This window comes from Podarcis cretensis (assembly GCF_951804945.1).
Source record: "Podarcis cretensis genome assembly, chromosome: 11".
NCBI classification, from domain to species: Eukaryota; Metazoa; Chordata; class Lepidosauria; order Squamata; family Lacertidae; genus Podarcis; species Podarcis cretensis.
In genome coordinates this window covers 48,471,773-48,490,421 of record NC_137180.1, presented here as the reverse complement: position 1 = coordinate 48,490,421, position 18,649 = coordinate 48,471,773, and the positions used below count along the sequence as shown (strand labels likewise).

The 18,649-nt window shown below is 37.0% G+C and overlaps 2 protein-coding genes across 2 annotated transcripts in view; both read right to left on the bottom strand.

Moving 5' to 3' along the window:
* LOC307226172 (ciliogenesis and planar polarity effector 1-like) overlaps positions 1–13,142 on the bottom strand; it is a 22,635-nt gene extending 9,493 nt beyond the window's left edge. Inside the window, exons 1-13 of the mRNA XM_079994678.1 lie at positions 13,124–13,142; positions 12,468–12,717; positions 11,505–11,663; positions 9,777–10,522; positions 8,340–8,551; positions 6,578–6,658; positions 5,618–5,776; positions 4,714–4,869; positions 3,920–4,148; positions 2,912–3,051; positions 1,693–1,910; positions 1,263–1,427; positions 54–192 (exon numbers count right to left, since the gene is read on the bottom strand). Of these exons, the coding sequence (XP_079850804.1) occupies positions 54–192; positions 1,263–1,427; positions 1,693–1,910; positions 2,912–3,051; positions 3,920–4,148; positions 4,714–4,869; positions 5,618–5,776; positions 6,578–6,658; positions 8,340–8,551; positions 9,777–10,522; positions 11,505–11,663; positions 12,468–12,701 (2,638 nt within the window). The 5' untranslated portion in view covers positions 12,702–12,717; positions 13,124–13,142. The remainder of the gene's footprint in view (positions 1–53; positions 193–1,262; positions 1,428–1,692; positions 1,911–2,911; positions 3,052–3,919; positions 4,149–4,713; positions 4,870–5,617; positions 5,777–6,577; positions 6,659–8,339; positions 8,552–9,776; positions 10,523–11,504; positions 11,664–12,467; positions 12,718–13,123) is intronic.
* Positions 12,704–18,649, bottom strand: LOC307226302 (ciliogenesis and planar polarity effector 1-like). Its single transcript, XM_079995027.1, has 9 exons — positions 18,510–18,649; positions 17,207–17,339; positions 16,719–16,838; positions 15,672–15,898; positions 14,775–14,881; positions 14,074–14,230; positions 13,602–13,705; positions 13,330–13,512; positions 12,704–13,179 (listed from the first exon to the last, which is right to left on the bottom strand). The coding sequence occupies exons 1-9, from the start codon at positions 18,588–18,590 to the stop codon at positions 13,074–13,076; spliced, it is 1,218 nt and encodes a 405-aa protein (XP_079851153.1). The 5' UTR covers positions 18,591–18,649; the 3' UTR covers positions 12,704–13,073.

Sequence of the window (18,649 nt, the reverse complement as noted above, 5' to 3'; positions counted from 1 at the left end):
TTACTCCATTTCAACAATTTACAGCATCTGTGCACTTTTCTCTAGATACAAACCTATAGTTTTACATGAAACACTGTCAAGTTCATGATCACCAGAAGATGTAGGCCTTAAGAACACCGTATGACATTTAGAATAATTAAGCAAATTTTCTGGAAGAGCACCTAATGAGGGAAGAGCACCTTTCTTGCGAATCTGAAAGAGTGGAAAAAGCAAAGGTTACAAGAGAGCAATTTAGATCAGTGTTTCCCAACCTTGATGCTCCAGCTGTTTTTGAACTACAACTCCCATAATCCCTAGCTAGCAGGACCAGTGGTCAGGGATGATGGAAAGTGTAGTCCGAAAACAGCTGGAGACTCAAGGTTAGGAAACACTGATTTAGATAAACAAGTGTTCCTGAAAAGACAGAGGTGTTATGTGTCCCAAGTTCTCATTTCTGAGACGTCTGGACATTGTTACATGGCGAGCCAGCACCAGCGCAGCACACGGAAACACCATTTACCTTACCACTTTAAAGCGGTACCTATTTAACTACTTGCACTTAGAGGTGCTTTTGAACTGCTAGGTGGGCAGGAGCTGGGACTGAAAGACGGGAGCTCACCCCGCCGCGGGGATTCGAACCGCCGACCATTACAATTGGCAAGTCCTAGGCACTGAGGTTTTACCCATAGCGCCACCCGTGTCCCTCTCCATGCTTTACTTTGTTGCATATTTTAATTTTAAATCTTTGCTGGGGTTCTCACACCAAAGAGTTCTTGCCCCAAACCTGGATCTAGGGAACCAGGAATTCTCCTTTTTATAACATTCCCCCCCTTTCCAACCAACATTTAAAGCCCCAAATATCTGAAAGACTTGCCTCCCTCCTTACAGACCCTTTTGAGTGCCAAGATTGACAGAGGGGGCCCACTTGGTACTTTCTCTGCCCTCATAGGCTTGAGGGCTAGAAGCCCAGGAGAGGGCATTTTCTGCAGTGGCCCCTAAGCTGTGGAACTCACTCCCCCCCCCCCCGAGGTGCATCTGGCACTTCATTATACACCTCCCACCAAATGCTAAATCTGCACCACTTTACCCTGGCTATTGACACTTGAGGTGCATTTTATAGATCCCACCTTACATTTATTTCATAAAATTTATTCACCACGTAAAGTGGTTTACAAAAAGATAAAACAATAAAATCAATAAAAAATCACAACCACACTTAGCAGCTTACAAAAGTTAGTTATTATCAGTTATAAGAAAAGTTTAAAGCAATTTCATCAGTATACCTTTTGCATTATTTTCCATGCCCGTTTCAGCTGCACAATATACCACTGAGCAGCAGGGAAAGAACAGTGTGCTGCCCGAAAAAGGAGAAGAATTCGCTGAACAACTCCAGACACCTTCTGCCGACAAACTCTCTCCATTCTTAATGCTAAATCAATGTGTTCTTCCTAAATATTGCAAAATTAAAAGGGGATAAAGGGTATGGCAATGAACAATGAAAATGAGTGCAATGCAGATTCTCCACTCAATTATCTCCACCCTAACCCTTTTTCTTTATTTATGGCTGGAATTCTAAGAAAAGCTTAATGGGCTCCCCCAAAAATACACCCCCCCCAAAAGCAGGATGGATTCAAAATCCAAAAGCAAAAGAAACAGTGGGTCAAGTGTAGACAAAATAGAAGAAACAACCAATTGGCTTCCAAATATACTTACTTCACCAGGAAATGATGGTTGAGGACAATATAAGGGTGGTGCAGGAAGATATAAGCCATCAGGCACCAAACCACAAAACTTTTTGCTCAGGTCTTTGGCAGAGTCCAGCAAAAGTTGAAATGTCTCTGACAGTATGTCTGTTTCTGCCATAACAGCTGCTTTCAGTATTTCTTCTATTGAACTAAAAATTACATTTACATCTTCCTCTTCAATAGGATCTAAAGACAGACAGCAGAGGAAGTAATAAAGCAAATGCAATAATAATGCTTCCTATCAATGCTTAATAGCACTGGGGGGATAGTGCTCTATGGGACCCTATAACATAACCACCATGGGCTCAAAGAGCAGTTTGCTAATACTAATCTCTGGACATGAGTTTGCAAGTAGGATGAAAACCAAGGTGACACAATGCCCTGGATGCTCCAGCAGGATACTGTGGTTAATGGTATCAAAATCTCAGGTAGAAGAAACAGTCACACTCCTCCTGTCTCATCTCTCTCCTGATGAAGGTAATTCCTCAGGGCAACTAATGATGATTCAGTCCCAAATCTGAGCCTAAACCCAGAATGAAATGGATCTATTCTAGACAATTTGCTTCCTCCAGAAACATCTGTAGATAGATGCTCTGCCATGACCCAAGATACCTTATTCCAAAATGGAGTGTTAGCATGTTGATGACAGCTGCTGCATTTCATTGGGTCCAGGGCTGGCTTTTCAATGAGTGGACAGAGTATTGCTTCTTTCAAGACTGTGGGTACCATGCCATCAATATGTCACCCAGGCCTACTGCTATCTTACAAAGTTCTATATGCATGCATGAGGCAATCTCTGAGTATGTGCATGGTACTCTTGCTTGCACACAGATTTACCTTATTACAACCTATTGAGGCTACTTCATATAATTTTTTTGGCTAGGCTAGAGCCTTTCTTCCATACAGCTACGTGAGTCCCACATAAAGACAGATCTTCCATCTCAATGAGAATTGAATCATAGTTCATATAAAAAATGCAGAAGAGTGGAAAGGAATAACATGGACACGCAGAAACTCTGACTAGATAATTAAACAAATGGCATTCACATTAGCATCTCTGGCCTAGCATCTCTGGTGATTCCCTGGTCATGGAAAAGGGTCATATATTTGCATGAAATCATAGCATTTCCACAAATGTGTTAAAAAACAACTTCAAGAAAATGAACTCAGATGTATAAATTGCACACCTGTGAACTGTTTGCATTTGGGGTCTCCTTCATTTGATGTTTCACTGTTGACTGGCTTGCCCAAAAAAGATTGTAATTTTTCTTGAAAGATTTGTGTTGGAGTCAAGTGCAATGGCATGCAGAATTCGACTTTTTGTGACCTGAGAGTGAATCAAGAAAAAGTGATTAGCTTGTCTCTAACTGTTGTTCTCTGAATGACTTTTGTGCAGTCATATATGGGATCTATGGAAGTACAGTGACAATTCAAAGTTTGAGAGGCACAGAGAACATCTGTATTGTGTAATGATCTGAAGGGCTTTAGGACTAGTTCTTTCCCACTTGGTATTTTTGATACTTTCAAATGGCGGACACAGATACTTCATAATTGGTGACCAGAGGGCTAATGACTGCTTTGCTCAACTGATGTTACAATAAGGATACGAGACATCCCTGTTTCCCAGGGACAGTTCTCGGATTTACAAATCAGTCCGCATACAAAATCCATTGAAGTTGAGAAGTGTCCCCGAATTCATTGAAAAAAATCTAGTAACCTTATGTTACAATTACTGCAGCTATCATGTTACAATTACTACAGCTATCAGTTAGATGCACCACCACTGGAATTATAGAATGGAAGGCACCACTGTCATTATCAAGCTATGTCCATATGGCACTCCTGGGAACTATGCCTTTCAGTTAATAGATGTAAATTATCTGTCCTAATCATTCCACCACCCAATAATACTGCACTCCTTGCAGAGCCCTCCTATCTCTATGTGAAAGAATCAGGTTGAGGGCAGGAGTCAAAGAAGCAAAGAACATATCTTTTTCCAAACTACTATTGTCCAAATCACCAACACAAGACAATGTCATCTTTCTTCTTTTACAAAAATAGGGATAATAAAAGATAGATATAAAGACATTCAGTTAATTTTATTGTAAATAGTAGATATTATATGTCTATAACATGACAAACAACGAAATAACACTGCAGCATGCAGTTCTGTAATTTATACACACACAACTTACGTTGGGAAGCCACTGCTACTTTGACAATACAGTTGATAAGCCACCCCAACTGAAACAGCCATTTTCCAGTCTCCAAGTTTATGTGCTAGCCACACAGCTTCCGGAATTAGTCCACCAACAAGCAACAAATCAAGAGCATATTCAACCGTCCAGACGCACGAGAGACCATGGTCCCTAACTGCATTGGTGACTATGGAGTGCTGCAGTGGAACAATACGAAGACACCTGTCTAAGATACAAAGGAAGTTTATTAGTTATCTATGTTTGCTTTGTTGTATAACTGATTCCTGTATGATTTCCAAAGGAGTTCTACACATCTTTAAGTGGAAAATCCCCTGCGTTCCACGCAAATTATTACTCGCAAGTAAGTGTGAATTACAGTCTTCATAATGCAATGTATCATTCAGACCATGCTTTTTGTGGGAATTACCATGACTCTTGATTTTTGCTGTTCTTCCCTTTCCCCACTTATTTTTAATTGTTTGTGCTAGAACAGAAATGTGAATGCACCTCAAAAACTCATAATGAGAAATGCATTCATAAAGGAAAGTCAATCTTCACTCAAAAAATTACACAAGAGAAGGAAGGATTATCACTCCAATGTGTGTGGGGGGGGGGCAAGGTTAGAGTTTTTATAAGATGAGCCTGAGACAAGAGACTCTAAACTAATATAAAAATGGCAGATATGAAATTTTGAGGAAAACTCTTCTCCCACTAACATCAATGGAGCTTAGAAATCCTAACTCTGTCTGGATGATAGTAAACCAGAACATGTGACAGCATTAACAGAATACCTTGTCTGATATGAAGCGGGGGTAAAACATCAACATTATGTGGAGGAAGCACATAAAGTGGTTCATTAGTGAAGTAAGCTGCCATGAATCGTGCCAGAGACCGAACCACTGCTAATATAGCTTCAGTATGAACATCTGTTATCATCTGCTCAGCACCTAAAAAGAGTTTAAAGAGTCTTATATAAACAAAATATCTGCTATAGAAATAAAAAGTTATAACTGATAAATTCAAGCCTATCAACCCTCATTGCTACTGAAGGCAAAGGTACATTATATATTGTGCTGAAATAATTCTTTGATCTTTCCAAAATAAAACCCTAGAAGCCTCTTTCGTACATCAACTTTGCCTTCCTGCATGATGACAACTCATACGTAAGCTTCACTCTGTAGAATTCCTTTAGTAAGAATTCAATGACAATAAAACTTGATTAACTGTGCAATCTTACATATATTTACTGAGGTACAAGTCCCACTAAGTCCAACAGGACTTACTTTTTAAAAAGTGTATATATGATTACAATGTTATACTTGATTACACCAAACTATAGTTATTAAATCACAGCCAGATATTAAGCTTGAAGGACAATATCTCATTCAAACTAATGGGACTTTTAAATCTGACCTTTTAACCAGCTTGCTAACTATAAAAGACAGCTGTTTGTCACCATACCTCTACAATTCTGAGGGAAAGATATATTTAAAATAAAGGGTTCTTAAAGGGACTTTTAAAAATTAAGCAACTAACAGATGCTTAGTCAAGTCTTAAATAAAAATTCTATAATCACTATAAAACAACAAACCACTCTATTGCAATAATGTTACAGTTTTAAATAATGGGATAAAATGACAAATTTTGTTACACATCATTCATTTAACTATACTAGGATATTCCACATTCACATACCTGACACATCATCCCTTTCAGAAATTTGAGTTCTTTTTAGAAGCTCGCTTACTAGATGATCGCACAGACCCTGAGCCTCATTTACATTGTAGTGATATAGATGGCAATATAATATAGCAAGATAATATCGAGTTTGAAGAAAAGGTATTCTCTTTCCTCCTGTATTAAAAAGCGAAATAATTATCCAGTTAAAAATATAAACCCTGGAGATGTAATGAAAAATAAACCCAACCTATATGAGTGTACTAAGGTCTCCTCACCCACCCACAGATATACTATCACATTCAGAAGGAATAAATAAGGTGAATAGGATTATACAGGACCAAAATCAACTCCACTGAATTTTTTTTCAGAGTTAATGTTAACAGTAACTCAAACATGAATGGGTCCATATTGTTTGAATAATGCTCTTCAACTCCAGTACTTCAAAAGACACAAAGCAAAGAGAAGTTGAACAGGTAAAGGTTCTCTAGTTACTGTGACAGAAGAAATGCAACTGTCAAACCTAACATTTGCTTTAATTTATTGCATTTATATCCCAGCCTTCCTCCAAGAAGCTCAGAACGCTGTATGTGGGATCCCTCTACAAACAACAACACCTTAACGAATGCTAAGGTGATAAGCAGTGATTGGCACAACATCACATATGAAGCTTTGTAGTTGAGTGGACATTTGAATATGAATCTTCCCAGTTTTACTCTTAATACTGTAAAGTAGGGTTGCCATTTTTCAAAAAGTTAAAACTCAGATACAAATGTTGTTGAGCTTCTCTTGCAAAATCTATAACAACAACAATGAAGTTATTGCGCTATTTCGCAGGAAATTCGCCAAAATCTAGACTTCTGACATTGGTTGCCATATATCCGGATTTCTCCAGATATTTCAGTGATTTCTGCCCAGACACTGCTTCTGACTGCAGTATTCCAGTGAGAATAAGCTTAGAGTTTCTTATTACCTTACCTTTTCCTTTTATTTCTTGAAGAGCTCTCTCCCATGCCTCCACTGATTCTTTATAAGACCCTATTAGAAATTGCTCCTCACCTAAATAAATAAATAAATTTCAGCCAATATTCAATACATTTCTTAACATATAATAAAAGGGTAAGGCTGTTGTCACACAGCAGTTCACTTGACTGCTAAGGGATGCTGCTGCTAACTAATGTGATGTCGAACTACTGAGAGCTGCTGGACCATGACAGCAGCATTGGAGACTGTCTTGTCTTAAGGTGGAAGAGAGACAGAATCAAGCGGACAAGCAATCCAGGGAGGAATATTCAGGATAGTCTAGGGCAGCTCCCAAGCAACTATCCTACTCTGCTGCTGTCCACCTCACAGTGATGACAGCATTTTGGCCTCAGCACTGGAGTGTGTGGATGAAAGAGAAGAGAGAAATTGATGTAGCATGAAGGCCCCAGTGAAATGCAGAGGAACTCTTCCAAGGGAGCTGGAGGGGAGTGGAGAGTGGTCTGCAGTGCTCTAAAGGGAGTAGGTGGATTTGGCAAGATCCAAGAGGGTGGAGGATTTGGATACATAAAAAGCATCATAAAACTGCCACAATGTTCAATGCTACCCTCAGCTGCAAGCTGTAAAACATATTATTTTAATCACAGTATATTTTTGGAGAAAGGAAACAAATTTTAAATTGTCAGGTTTCTAGACCAGAAATTTTGTTATTTATTAATTAGAAATGTTTCTAATTAATCAGGTTTATTAGTTAATTAGAAATGTTTGGGACAATGTCCCTACAAAGCAGTTTCTAGCAACAGGGAAAATAATTACAATAAAACGTGTAAACTACAAATAAAAGCTAAAGAAAAAGTAAAATACAATCTTTATTAAGAGTCATCTTATTTGCCCTTATTGAAATCAGAACTGCCTCGAGAAATCAGTTCAGGGATTACACAACCTCCCCAGGATTAGTTCACTCAAACATATCACAGTGGTGTGTCATTTGCATAATAACAACAGCTTGGCACAAACACCAGATGACCTTTCCAAGCAGTTTTATGCAGATGTTAAAATGTATAAGGAACAAGCTAAAAAAACAACCCTGCAGCCAAGGGATAGAGTAGTCTCCCAGCCCCACCTTCTGGACATGCTCCCCCAGAAGGGATCAGAGCACTGTAACATCCTTGCCGCAATTCCTACTCTGGCAAAGCAACTCATAAGCATACAATAGTCAATGGTATTGAAAATCATTGGTTCCAGGAGAACCAGCAGGGCCACATTAGGGTGATGGAGGCAGCTGCAAACTGAGCTGAAATAGAATGAAGAATTCAGTATAATGCCACACTCTCTGGACTTGAGATGCCACCACCTTTTCAAGTACCTTGCTAAGAAACTTGATACTGGATAATAACTATTAATTTCAGTAAAATCTAAATTGCTTTTTTTAAGAGAAGTAAAATTATTGCCACTTCAAAGCAGTATGGACATCTTTACCCAAACAGGATAAACCATCTGAAGGTTCAAAATGGAAGGTCACTTCCGTTATGTATCACAACAACGTAATGCTTCCCAACTATTGGCTAAGCAAACTCTAAATGCTAATTTAACTGACATACTAAAACATGTGCAATTACAAAATTAATAAAATACGGAGCTGACTTTTTGTCCCACTCATTATTATTGCAGAAGAATAGTATCAAAATTAAGTTGAAGCTCAGGAAATTGTCCACTGTTACAAAAATCAACTGATCACAGTGTTCTGCATGATACTAACCAATCACAGAGTTGAGTTTCAGTATTCGTTCTAATCTTTCTCCTGAAGACTGTAAAATTGCCTGTGTATGACTTGCCAGTGCTTCAACGGTTGGTCCTTCATATGTAATTTGTATTTCAGTTACTGGCTTGCTTGACTTATGCGCTTTTCTCCTTAACTGTGTCCAGTACCAAAGGACATGCTTATATAACAGTTGCCACATTACAATTACCCTGAAGTTCAAAAAGAATCAAATATTTACAATAAAAGTCAGATCAGAGAAAATTAGTGATGCTAATATGCTAGGAAATAATGCCTTAATATTTGCAGATTATGTTTTAAATCACTTATCAGTGAATTAAACTAGTAAATCAGTTTATTAACCCTATCAGATACTTCAGTGCATTATCACAATTTTAATGGTGTCCTACTTTTATTTACCTTCTGTTAAATTTATTATTACTAATTGTGGTGAAAAAAATAACTCCCAAGATTTCCCTGCTAAATATACTGTACATAAATTTACTATGATCAAGATAGATAAAAGTTAAAAAAAACTTAATAACTCAACAACACTAAACTTCTATAGAATGTGGATTTCTGAGGTGTTAATGTTTATGTAAAGGACACAGAAAAAGTCTACTTAAACATTAATTACATTGTATCTGCAACATTTTTCCTTAGCCATAAAGTAATCTCTTATAAGATTGGATACCACTGACAACTGTAGCCCATTTAACTAAAAGCCAGATAAGGAAGCTATTATCCAAGTAATAATTAACAATGGCATATGTATGGTGGGTGCAACTTTTTGAATTTTTGCGTTGACCATCTAGGCCTAAGTAAGAACTTTTAAGATCCTATGAAAAAACTCCTCTCCCATCCCTTAGAAATCCAGCAAAGTCTAATATCACACAATGTCACAAAAAAGCTTTAGAACTATCCCTCTTAGAATGGCAGTCAATGACTAGCACATACTGTATGCAATATCTTTAATTTGATTGGGTGTTTTATTTTAATTGCAATAGCTACCCAAGACCCTGGAAAGGAGTAGGAAAGAAACTGAATAAACAAAGGCAATAATATATTTTGCAACTCCCATTTTATGCAATACAGCACAATGGTTGGGATCCAAAGAACCATGGAAATAATTCTGAGCCCAATAAAGGGTGAACACAGATTCTTTTGAGCAGCAGCTTTGAATGAGATGAGGGGAGAGTTATAACACAGCATGAAGACCAACTGTTAAAAAAAATGTTATATTTGATTGGTACGTGTAAACCACACCTAAAATACCCTTACCTTTAAAAAAAAATCTGGCCAATGGCAGTCTTCTTATTTTGTTCAGAATTCAAGTAATCCAATAATCTCTATTTCTTTCATTCAATACAAATTTTAAAAAATATTTAAATACAATTACAAATTATAAAAATAAGTTTTCAAACAGATAATAAATACCTCTTTTCTGAATTGTTGGACAGGTTTACAGCTGGAGGAGAGAGCTTCAGTATGCAATTCAATGCACAGAAATGCTGGTGGCTGCTCCAATCTATAGCTTGAAACACAGACACAATTATGGAATCAAACTCCACCTGATTATTAACATCTGGGGCTGCTGGAAGTATCTCATACTGAGGTGCGTTCTTGCCATTTAAAAAATGAGTAACCATCTTCAGCAGAGAGAAGCCTCCCAAAAGATTATTGGAGAACAGTTGGTTTTGTTGTTCCACAAGCATCAGTTTTAGGGCCTGAAATGTGAACTTCATCAAATGTCCCAGAATTTGTCTATGCTTACCCTCCCAACTTAGAAGAGACAAAAATTGCTGGAAACATTTTAACACTGACTGTATCCAGGTACAATTCCGGACAGGGTGATCTAAATGTGCAACATTAAGTTTTGCATACTGGAGAATGTTAAAAAAGTATATAATGCAACGTATGGTACAATTTAACAAAGTGTCTCTTTCTTGCACGTTTCTTGAAATCCCTACTCTCCAAGCTGCAATTAGATTTTTTTGGATATGGTTCAGTTCCAAAGCTGTGTCATCTTCTTCTCCTGTTGCATCCATTGCGTGAATGGTGTCAAACATGGATGCAAATTCCAACCGGCCTTCATCAGTGACAAAAGTATCTCCTTTTTGGCTCCCCAAAATAAAGGAATAACTCTGAATCAACTTGTCACAATCTGATTCTTCTTCATAATCCTAAATTGAAGATAACATTACTCATTATCTGATACATGTGAATTTTATCACACATTTGTATAAAGAAGTATCCCACATAACTGTTTCACAGGTACTAGTGAAAAATGTTGCACAATAAATATGTGGAGCTATGTCACTCAATGTAAAACTTAACATATAATCCAGGCTACTGTTATGGTCCATTTTGACATGTCTTGTATCGTATAGAGATGGATGAGGATCCATAGATCTTTCCCAATGCAAACTAAACCTTAACAGCTAGGCTGCAGATACATGTCAAACCAAACTCAAAACAACTGCAATCATTTCACCAGAACAAAGCAATCCCAGTGTTTGGGGCACATACAGTTCCACATTACAGACTTTGCCATGAAATGGGGAACTGTTTGCACCCTAGTCATTAGTATTTGCTTTGTGAACATATAAGGGATTTATGGTTGCATCTCACAGTAGTTCTACTAGTCTACTAGTAGACCAATTAAAATTAATGGACATGACAGATCTATTAATTTCAATGGGTCTAATCCTGAGCATAATTCAGCTGGCTACAATAGCTATTATTCCATAATACCCATCAATTAACAAGATAAATCAATTATATGAGATGGAGGCTGATAACTCAAAATGAGGTGAAGGGTAGGTTTCTTGTCTTGTTGGTGATGTGAAGTACATAATGGTTTGACATGCATTCAAGAAAATGAAGGGCATATTTCTACTTAGAACAAAAGTGAAATTGCCATCACAAGCCAAGCTAGGAGTCCCAAGTCATAAATTGGCTTATAAGCACATATATGGAGGAAGTGGGAACCTTATTTTATTATTATAGGTATCATATCAGGATTTATTTATTTTTAAAGATGTCTTCCATGCAACAGAGCCGACATCTATGCAGATCAGAAGAACAAATATATGTGTTATATACTATTATTCTAATTCATGTTGCATTATATCAAGAAACTAGCATCAAAGGAAACTTGAATACCTGCAAGTGTGTTACTTCTCCATTTAGCTCTACGGTTTCCTCCTCTTCTTGCAGAAATTTTGGAATGGTAGAGAAAGCAGAGCTCTGACTTTGATTGTGTTGTAACAGATTAGCTTTTAAGGAGGACAGTGATTGCAATGGCAGCCTTTTCTCCTTGGACTGTGGGAAACAATGTGTTAGTTTTATTATCCTATTTTTATATTCTGAACATCTGAAAGATATTGATGAATGTGATGCTGAAGCTGACAGTGCAGATGGATCACAAAAAATATTTCAAGAGATGAAACTTTTAAAAGAACATGATTAAGATGGACTTGCTGGGCAGTAAAAACAGCCTAATCTATATTTAATATCTAAGATGTTTATAAATACAGACTGCAGTTTTATACACTTATAATTGGAAATTTTGTCTTATTTCTCAGTACATACACAGAGAATGATTTGACAGGGTCAAGGAAGAGGAACTTGTTGGAAACATCTTAGCAAAATATCAATAAATATATACTAGACTACCAGGAGATAAGCATGCGAAAACAGAAACTTTTAAAGACTTCAGATTATTATTGAGATTATATTTGTGTTTGTGTGTGTGGCGGCATTGATTTGCTTGGATGTCATTACCGAAAAACCCTTCTCGCTCTTACCAACCTTGCTTCTGATGTTATTTTGAGAAGGGCACTGGACAATGATCTTGGCAGATAGGCTGGCTAGTGTGAACATTGTGGGTGCTTTATTCCACATCACACAATTGAAGAGATTCAAACACTTCATTCTGAACAGAAACCTAAAATTAACTTTCCTTCTCAACACTGAGTAGGCTAAAGCAATGTAAGTATTTAATTATGGAATAAGTGAATTGTCCTAATGTGACTAATTAATAATGTCTAGAACCAATTCCAGGCAAGAATCTAAGAACTATACTATTAAACCTATGTTGCAGTAGAAAACCAAATGAAACAATACCTTAGATTTAATCAAGCTGTGGTGCAGTTTTTCAAGCCTCTGGGCTGAATCAAGCAGCAAAGACCTCATATATGCCGAGGGTGAGAAACCATCATAAAATTTAAGAACGGTGATTATATACCCATCAGAGGCAATGAAGAAGGGTAAACTTGGATGTGATGCTACAGAAAATCTCTGCCTCATTAGATCCCCTTCAGAGGCTGATGAATCATTAGAATGATTCAGGTCTTGCATCAAAGAGTTCTGTGATCTAACAGATAAAATACTAAATTATCAGAAAAGTAAAGTAAATGCAGTTCTGTAACACAAAAGACCCTGATGTTGGGAAAGATTAAGGGCACAAGGAGAATGGGACGACAGAGGATGAGATGGTTGGACAGTGTTCTTGAAGCTACCAACATGAGTCTGACCAAACTGCGGGAGGCAGTGGAAGACAGGAGTGCCTGGTCCATGGGGTCACAAAGAGTCGGACATGACTAAACAATGTAACACAAAATCCAGCTCAGATTAATATCTTCTCCTACACTAGCACAGCAGTTGCCAATCTGGTGCCCTTGAAATGTTTTGGGCTACAACCCTCATTAACTCCACTCAGTACAGTCATGCTTAAAAATACATAATTGATCCTAATAGTGGCTTAAATAATTTGTACTTACATGATGAAAATGTCATTTGTTCAGCAGGAAAAGCCATTATAAGAAATAGGAGAGAACTATGAATGAGAAACAAGATATTGAGAAGAAAGACACAGAAAAAGCAAAAGAATTATTTGAAAGGTGAAACATTTAAAAGAGAAGAAATGAACGAAAGAAAGAAAGATATGAGCAAATGAATTTAATAAACCACATTATGACTGTCTCACCTGTATGTTATTAGTGGATGTAGAGGAATAAATTCTGCTGGTCCAAATTCTACAGAGCAACCATATGTTACTAAAGTAAGCAATTCACCCAAACAAGTCATTAAGATCAGTGACCCACGTTTTAACATACAAGCCAAAAAAAAGCTATCATGAGTCCAGCTCATGTCAGCAATCCAATAGGATCTAAAACAAAAGAACAAATATCACCTTCAGACACCAGTATCCAGCTATCCAAATATGATTCTGAAAATTCTGAAAAATACTATACTAACCTTATAAACTTTGACTGAATTTTGTGTTTCTTACTACCACAACCTTTAAGGCTACCAGAAACTGCAATGAAATTTGCTGTGCTCATAAACAAAATCTGAGTTGCCTGAATTTAAAAAAAAAAATGACAAAAGAAAGAATGGTTAAACTGCATGCAAACCAAGCAACATAAATTATAATGATTAATTAACACTTCACAGCACATATATAGCTTTCATTAGAAACTTACTGGAATAATCTAACATATATAGCACATATAACTTCAATTGCTGAATGTGCTGATCTGAAGCACTGATGTACGGTAAATAACACAATACAAAAGTACTGCAGACTCCTTCTCTAATTCCTTGTTTTTATTACTAGCCCCTTGCTGAAGTATGAAGGTAACCCAGAAGACTGATTTGCAGCATCACACTTAATATACTTTACAGTATTAACAAGATCACTTTTGCTTTATACTACTAATATTTGTACCTGTAAATCCTTCTGGTTGACACCTATTGCTAGAACAAGCCCATCATTTGAAAATGCAGTAAGCAAAGCACCTCTTGATTTTATTGGCTTACAATGGGGAGCCAAACTAGACAAAGAACATGTCCGCTGTGTCCAGTGTATCAGAAATGGAAAAGAGCTACATAAAACAAAAATATATATAGATAAGAACATAAAAGGAAACATTATTTCTGTAAGTTAAGTGGCTGGTTTCCCTGTAACACTAAAGCATAGATACATGACCTTGAACAGGCTTGAACAAAGCCTCTGTCCTCCTGTCTGGCCAGGAGAACTTTGGTAGAGTTTAGTTTAGCAGTATGCACCAACCACATGACTCAGCTCAAATCCTGATTCAGTGCTTTGGAAAACAGCACACTTTAGCATGGACTATTTCATGCCCAATTTGGCTCGGGTACAAATCCCAGTTTCGAAAAATAAAAGAATCTTGTATCCCTGTTCCATATTATGGGGAAATTTTAAAAACATCAACCTTTTTCAGCATAAGTTGCAATCCTACTGTACATTCAATCCCTGCACAAATAAAAACACCTTAATTAATGCAGAATTATTTTTCTTGAATAAACTATCTACATGTTATTCAAATGATGTGGCAGCAAACATTGAAGTTTTAAAACCAAGTCTTAAAAACCTATATTAAAATTGAATTAATGATTTAATCTTACCAAGCAATCTTTAAACCGTTCTCTTGCCATTTAATTTCCAAAAGTGTCAGCATTAAATGCTCCTGAGAATAAAATGCAAAACAACACAAGCAGCAGTCCCCCAGCATCTGCAAATGAATCAAAATAATGCTTAATAACTCTACTTGGATTTCTTAAATGACTCATATACAAGCCATATTTTAAGGTCAAATCAGCTGAAAGCAATTAACATTTCACCACATGGTTTATATAATTCGCATGGAGCAAGAGAATATATAAAACATAAGCTTTCACATCTTACACCTTGATGATTTAAGCAAAAATTACATTGAGATTTTGTGTTCATGCAGTATTATAGTGAGGTCTATTTTTTGTTGTCTAGGCATAAATAGGATAGGGTATATTTACTATTGCCCTGTGCACAAATCATGAGGACACTTCTACTGCAGGCACATATGGTGAGGATCAAGATACCAGACACTGATTTGTCATAGACCATCCTTGTCCCACAGAAGCCTCAAAATTAAAAGCAAATGTTCACTTAAGGTGTTGTTGTTGTTTAGTCGTTTAGTCATGTCCAACTCTTCGTGACACCATGGACCAGAGCATGCCAGGCACTTCTGTCTTCCACTGCCTCCCGCAGTTTACTTAAGGTAAACTTAAGGTAGCTAGTAACAAATGCACACTGCCTTTTGGGATTGTGCACCACCAACTCAAGATGCCTTGTTAAGGACTCAATCCAACCCAGGCCATGTGAAAATCTCACCTAAATCACCCTTATTTGCCTCATAATTCAGAAAGTACATAGAGCTGGTGAACTTCTACTTTCCACTACTTTTCCATAACAGAAAGGTCACTATGCATTTTACATACACAGCTTACTGAATCTATATAAACTAGACCGATTTTATTGTTTACCTCATTTTGGATGAAGTCAACACTCACTGACGTTTCTTTCTCTTCAACAGATGGTAATACAACTGACGCGTCAGGAATAATTTGTGACCACTGTCCCATTACACAACCTTTAGATGGTGTACTTTTACATTCCTCACTTTCCCATAGAAAGATACTGGCAGTTGGCGTAGTGAGAAGAACCTTATTTCCATCACCAGAAACATATAGGTATAATCTCATTGAACAGTCTAGAAAATAATGTTGTGTTAATGCAGCATCTCATTCTTTACATGATCTATCCAAAAAACATTGACAGTTTTAATAGTTTTTGACATTAGCTACTGTGCTAACTTTTTATTGTATAAAAGTCAATGAACACAATACAAAGATTAAACCTAGGATATCATGTTTAGTACTTATAATAGCACAGAACAAAGAAAGCCTAGCATATTTCACTAAGAAGCAGTATAATATTTTTATTGCCCTAAACATGATTATGATTACCTTCTAAAACAGGGGTATGGAACCTCTCAACCATGGGTCAATCTTGGCCTGCCAAAGGGTCCAAATAAGGCCCATTATGCCATTTCCCGCCAAACACACCCATCAGACCATTGGCTGATGTCAGCTGATATGTGGGGTTCAATCCTGCTAGGTGCTGCGTCCTCAGCACATTCCCTGGTATGAATGCCCTGGTGGGTGGAACTGCCCAACTATCAGTCACGTGACATCATGACAGCTGATCATTGATAGGTGGGTGGCCATGCCCACTAACCAAAGTTGGCCCATGAGCGACAGGGGTGATAAAGATCTGGCCCACTGGGCCAAAAAGCTTCTCTATCCCTGTTCTATAAAAAATACATTATATATGCTAAGGTTTAGCTTAACATGTCATTTCTCTTTGAAATATAAACACTATTAAATAACTCAGAAAGTCATGAATAAAAGCAACATTTTCATTTTTAGTTGTTAAATGATAAGCAAAATTGTAATGTTTGATAAAACCTTTTTTTTAACAAAATAAACGGGAGAAAGGAAAATGTTAATCAAAATATTGAATATTCCTACCTTGTGCTGCTAAAACCACCTTTTTACATTCTTCAGCTGCCGAGACAGTTTTTATAGTGTCTTGGTCTTTGTTCCAAAGAAAGAGTTCTCCTGTTTTAACTATTCCTGCCAACCAAGCTCCTGTTTGATTAAGGAGAATTTTGTTGTTCAAAGTGCAACATTTTAGACAAATAGTACTATTTCATGCATATTTACTCAGATGGGAGTAAACTAGGTTCAGTTAGCTTACTCCCAGGGAAACATGCATTAGACTACACTATTCCCCCCCCCCCTTTCGTCCCAAGTCGTTACATAGTTTTAAATCAGAACTATATTGAAGGTAAAGTGGTAGCAGTGGAAACCCTTTACTTGTTTATTTATTTAAGATACTTAGATACTGCCCTCACAAAGTAGAGAGCCAGTACATTTTTAATTGTCAGAAACACAATTCATTTAAATAAATTCAAAAAATAAAATCATGCAACAACTTGTTAGTGCTAATACTTAACCATTTCTTGAAGTTGTTAAGACAACAACATTCTTCAGCAAGGGATGTAACTGGGGGATCTTCTTTGTCCTCCCCGAAAGCAGATTAATTTCATTTATACTTTTGTCATCTAAAAGAAAAACAGCCTCCTTTTCCTATTATAAAGAAAGAAAGCCTTTTATTCAGGTACCTACTTCCACATTTTTCCTGAAAACTAATACCTGAATAAGCACAACTACTGTATACAGTGGTACCTTGGGTTACGAACTTAATTCGTCCTGGAGGTCCGTTCTTAACCCGAAAGCATTCTTAACCTCAGGCATGCTTTCGCTAATGGGACCTCCCGCTGTTGCTGTGCCACCAGCGCACAATTTACATTCTTATCCTGGGGCAAAGTTTATAACCCGAGGTACTACTTCCGGGCTAGCGGAGCTTGTAACCCAAAGTGTTTGTAACCTGAGGTACTACTGTAATGCTAGAATTACAGAAACAGAAGCACAAAATTGTAAAAAAAAAACCACACCATGCTTGCATTCCAATGCCTTATGTATACAGAACTTTTGCTCACGCTTACAAAAAGACAGTTCCCCACTGCTAAAAGGGTCTTTTGCATATCACAGAAAAGATGTAACATAGAAGTTCCTACATAGGAGGACTAAGAGAACACTGCAGCTGCTTCCCCGAGTGGCTGAGACTTGTTTGACAACAAAGAGAAACCATGTCATTAGTGTAATCAGCCCAGACCTCTACCAATAGATTCAGTGATCACCTTCTGCGACAATTTTTGAACACCTGCTGAAAATTCTTCTATTCCACCAGGCCTATGCAGGCAATTAAGAATTAATCCTTCCACAATGTTTATTGATACTTGTTTTTAACTTTTTACACTTTTATTGTATGGTTTTTATCTTTTTAATCTTGTAAAGTGCATTGATGTATTTTTATAATTTAGCTGTATACTTTTTTTTGTATAAATAGATGAATAAAGGAATGGACAGTGTCTTTTAACATATGGAAACAAATCATATGAAAACTAAGATTAACAGAATTCCTACACATTTATTTATTTATTTTATATGTAAAGAATTTAAATCCTGTGAAACGAAGTGGCAGTTGCAGACATAACCATAATACGTCCCTGTATTTCCTAACAAATCTGTATTTTTATTACTGGTCTCTAAAGGATGAGTTCTTTGCAATATAACCAAACACAGAACACAATTTAATCAAGCACTTTTAAGTACTATTTACTTCAGCCAGGAGGCGGAATTCTAGAGGTGTTGTGCCCCTACTGTATCATACAAAAATAGCAGATGATTGATTACCTGTCCCAGCCAAGTGATTTGAGGCCATGGCTTCCTTTGCTTGATACATGTAGAAGTTAGAACTTCCAGTTTAATTTCCATGATTATTAAAAGGTAGGTTAGCCATTAAACTTTTCAAAAAGGGAACGTCGTTTTACATG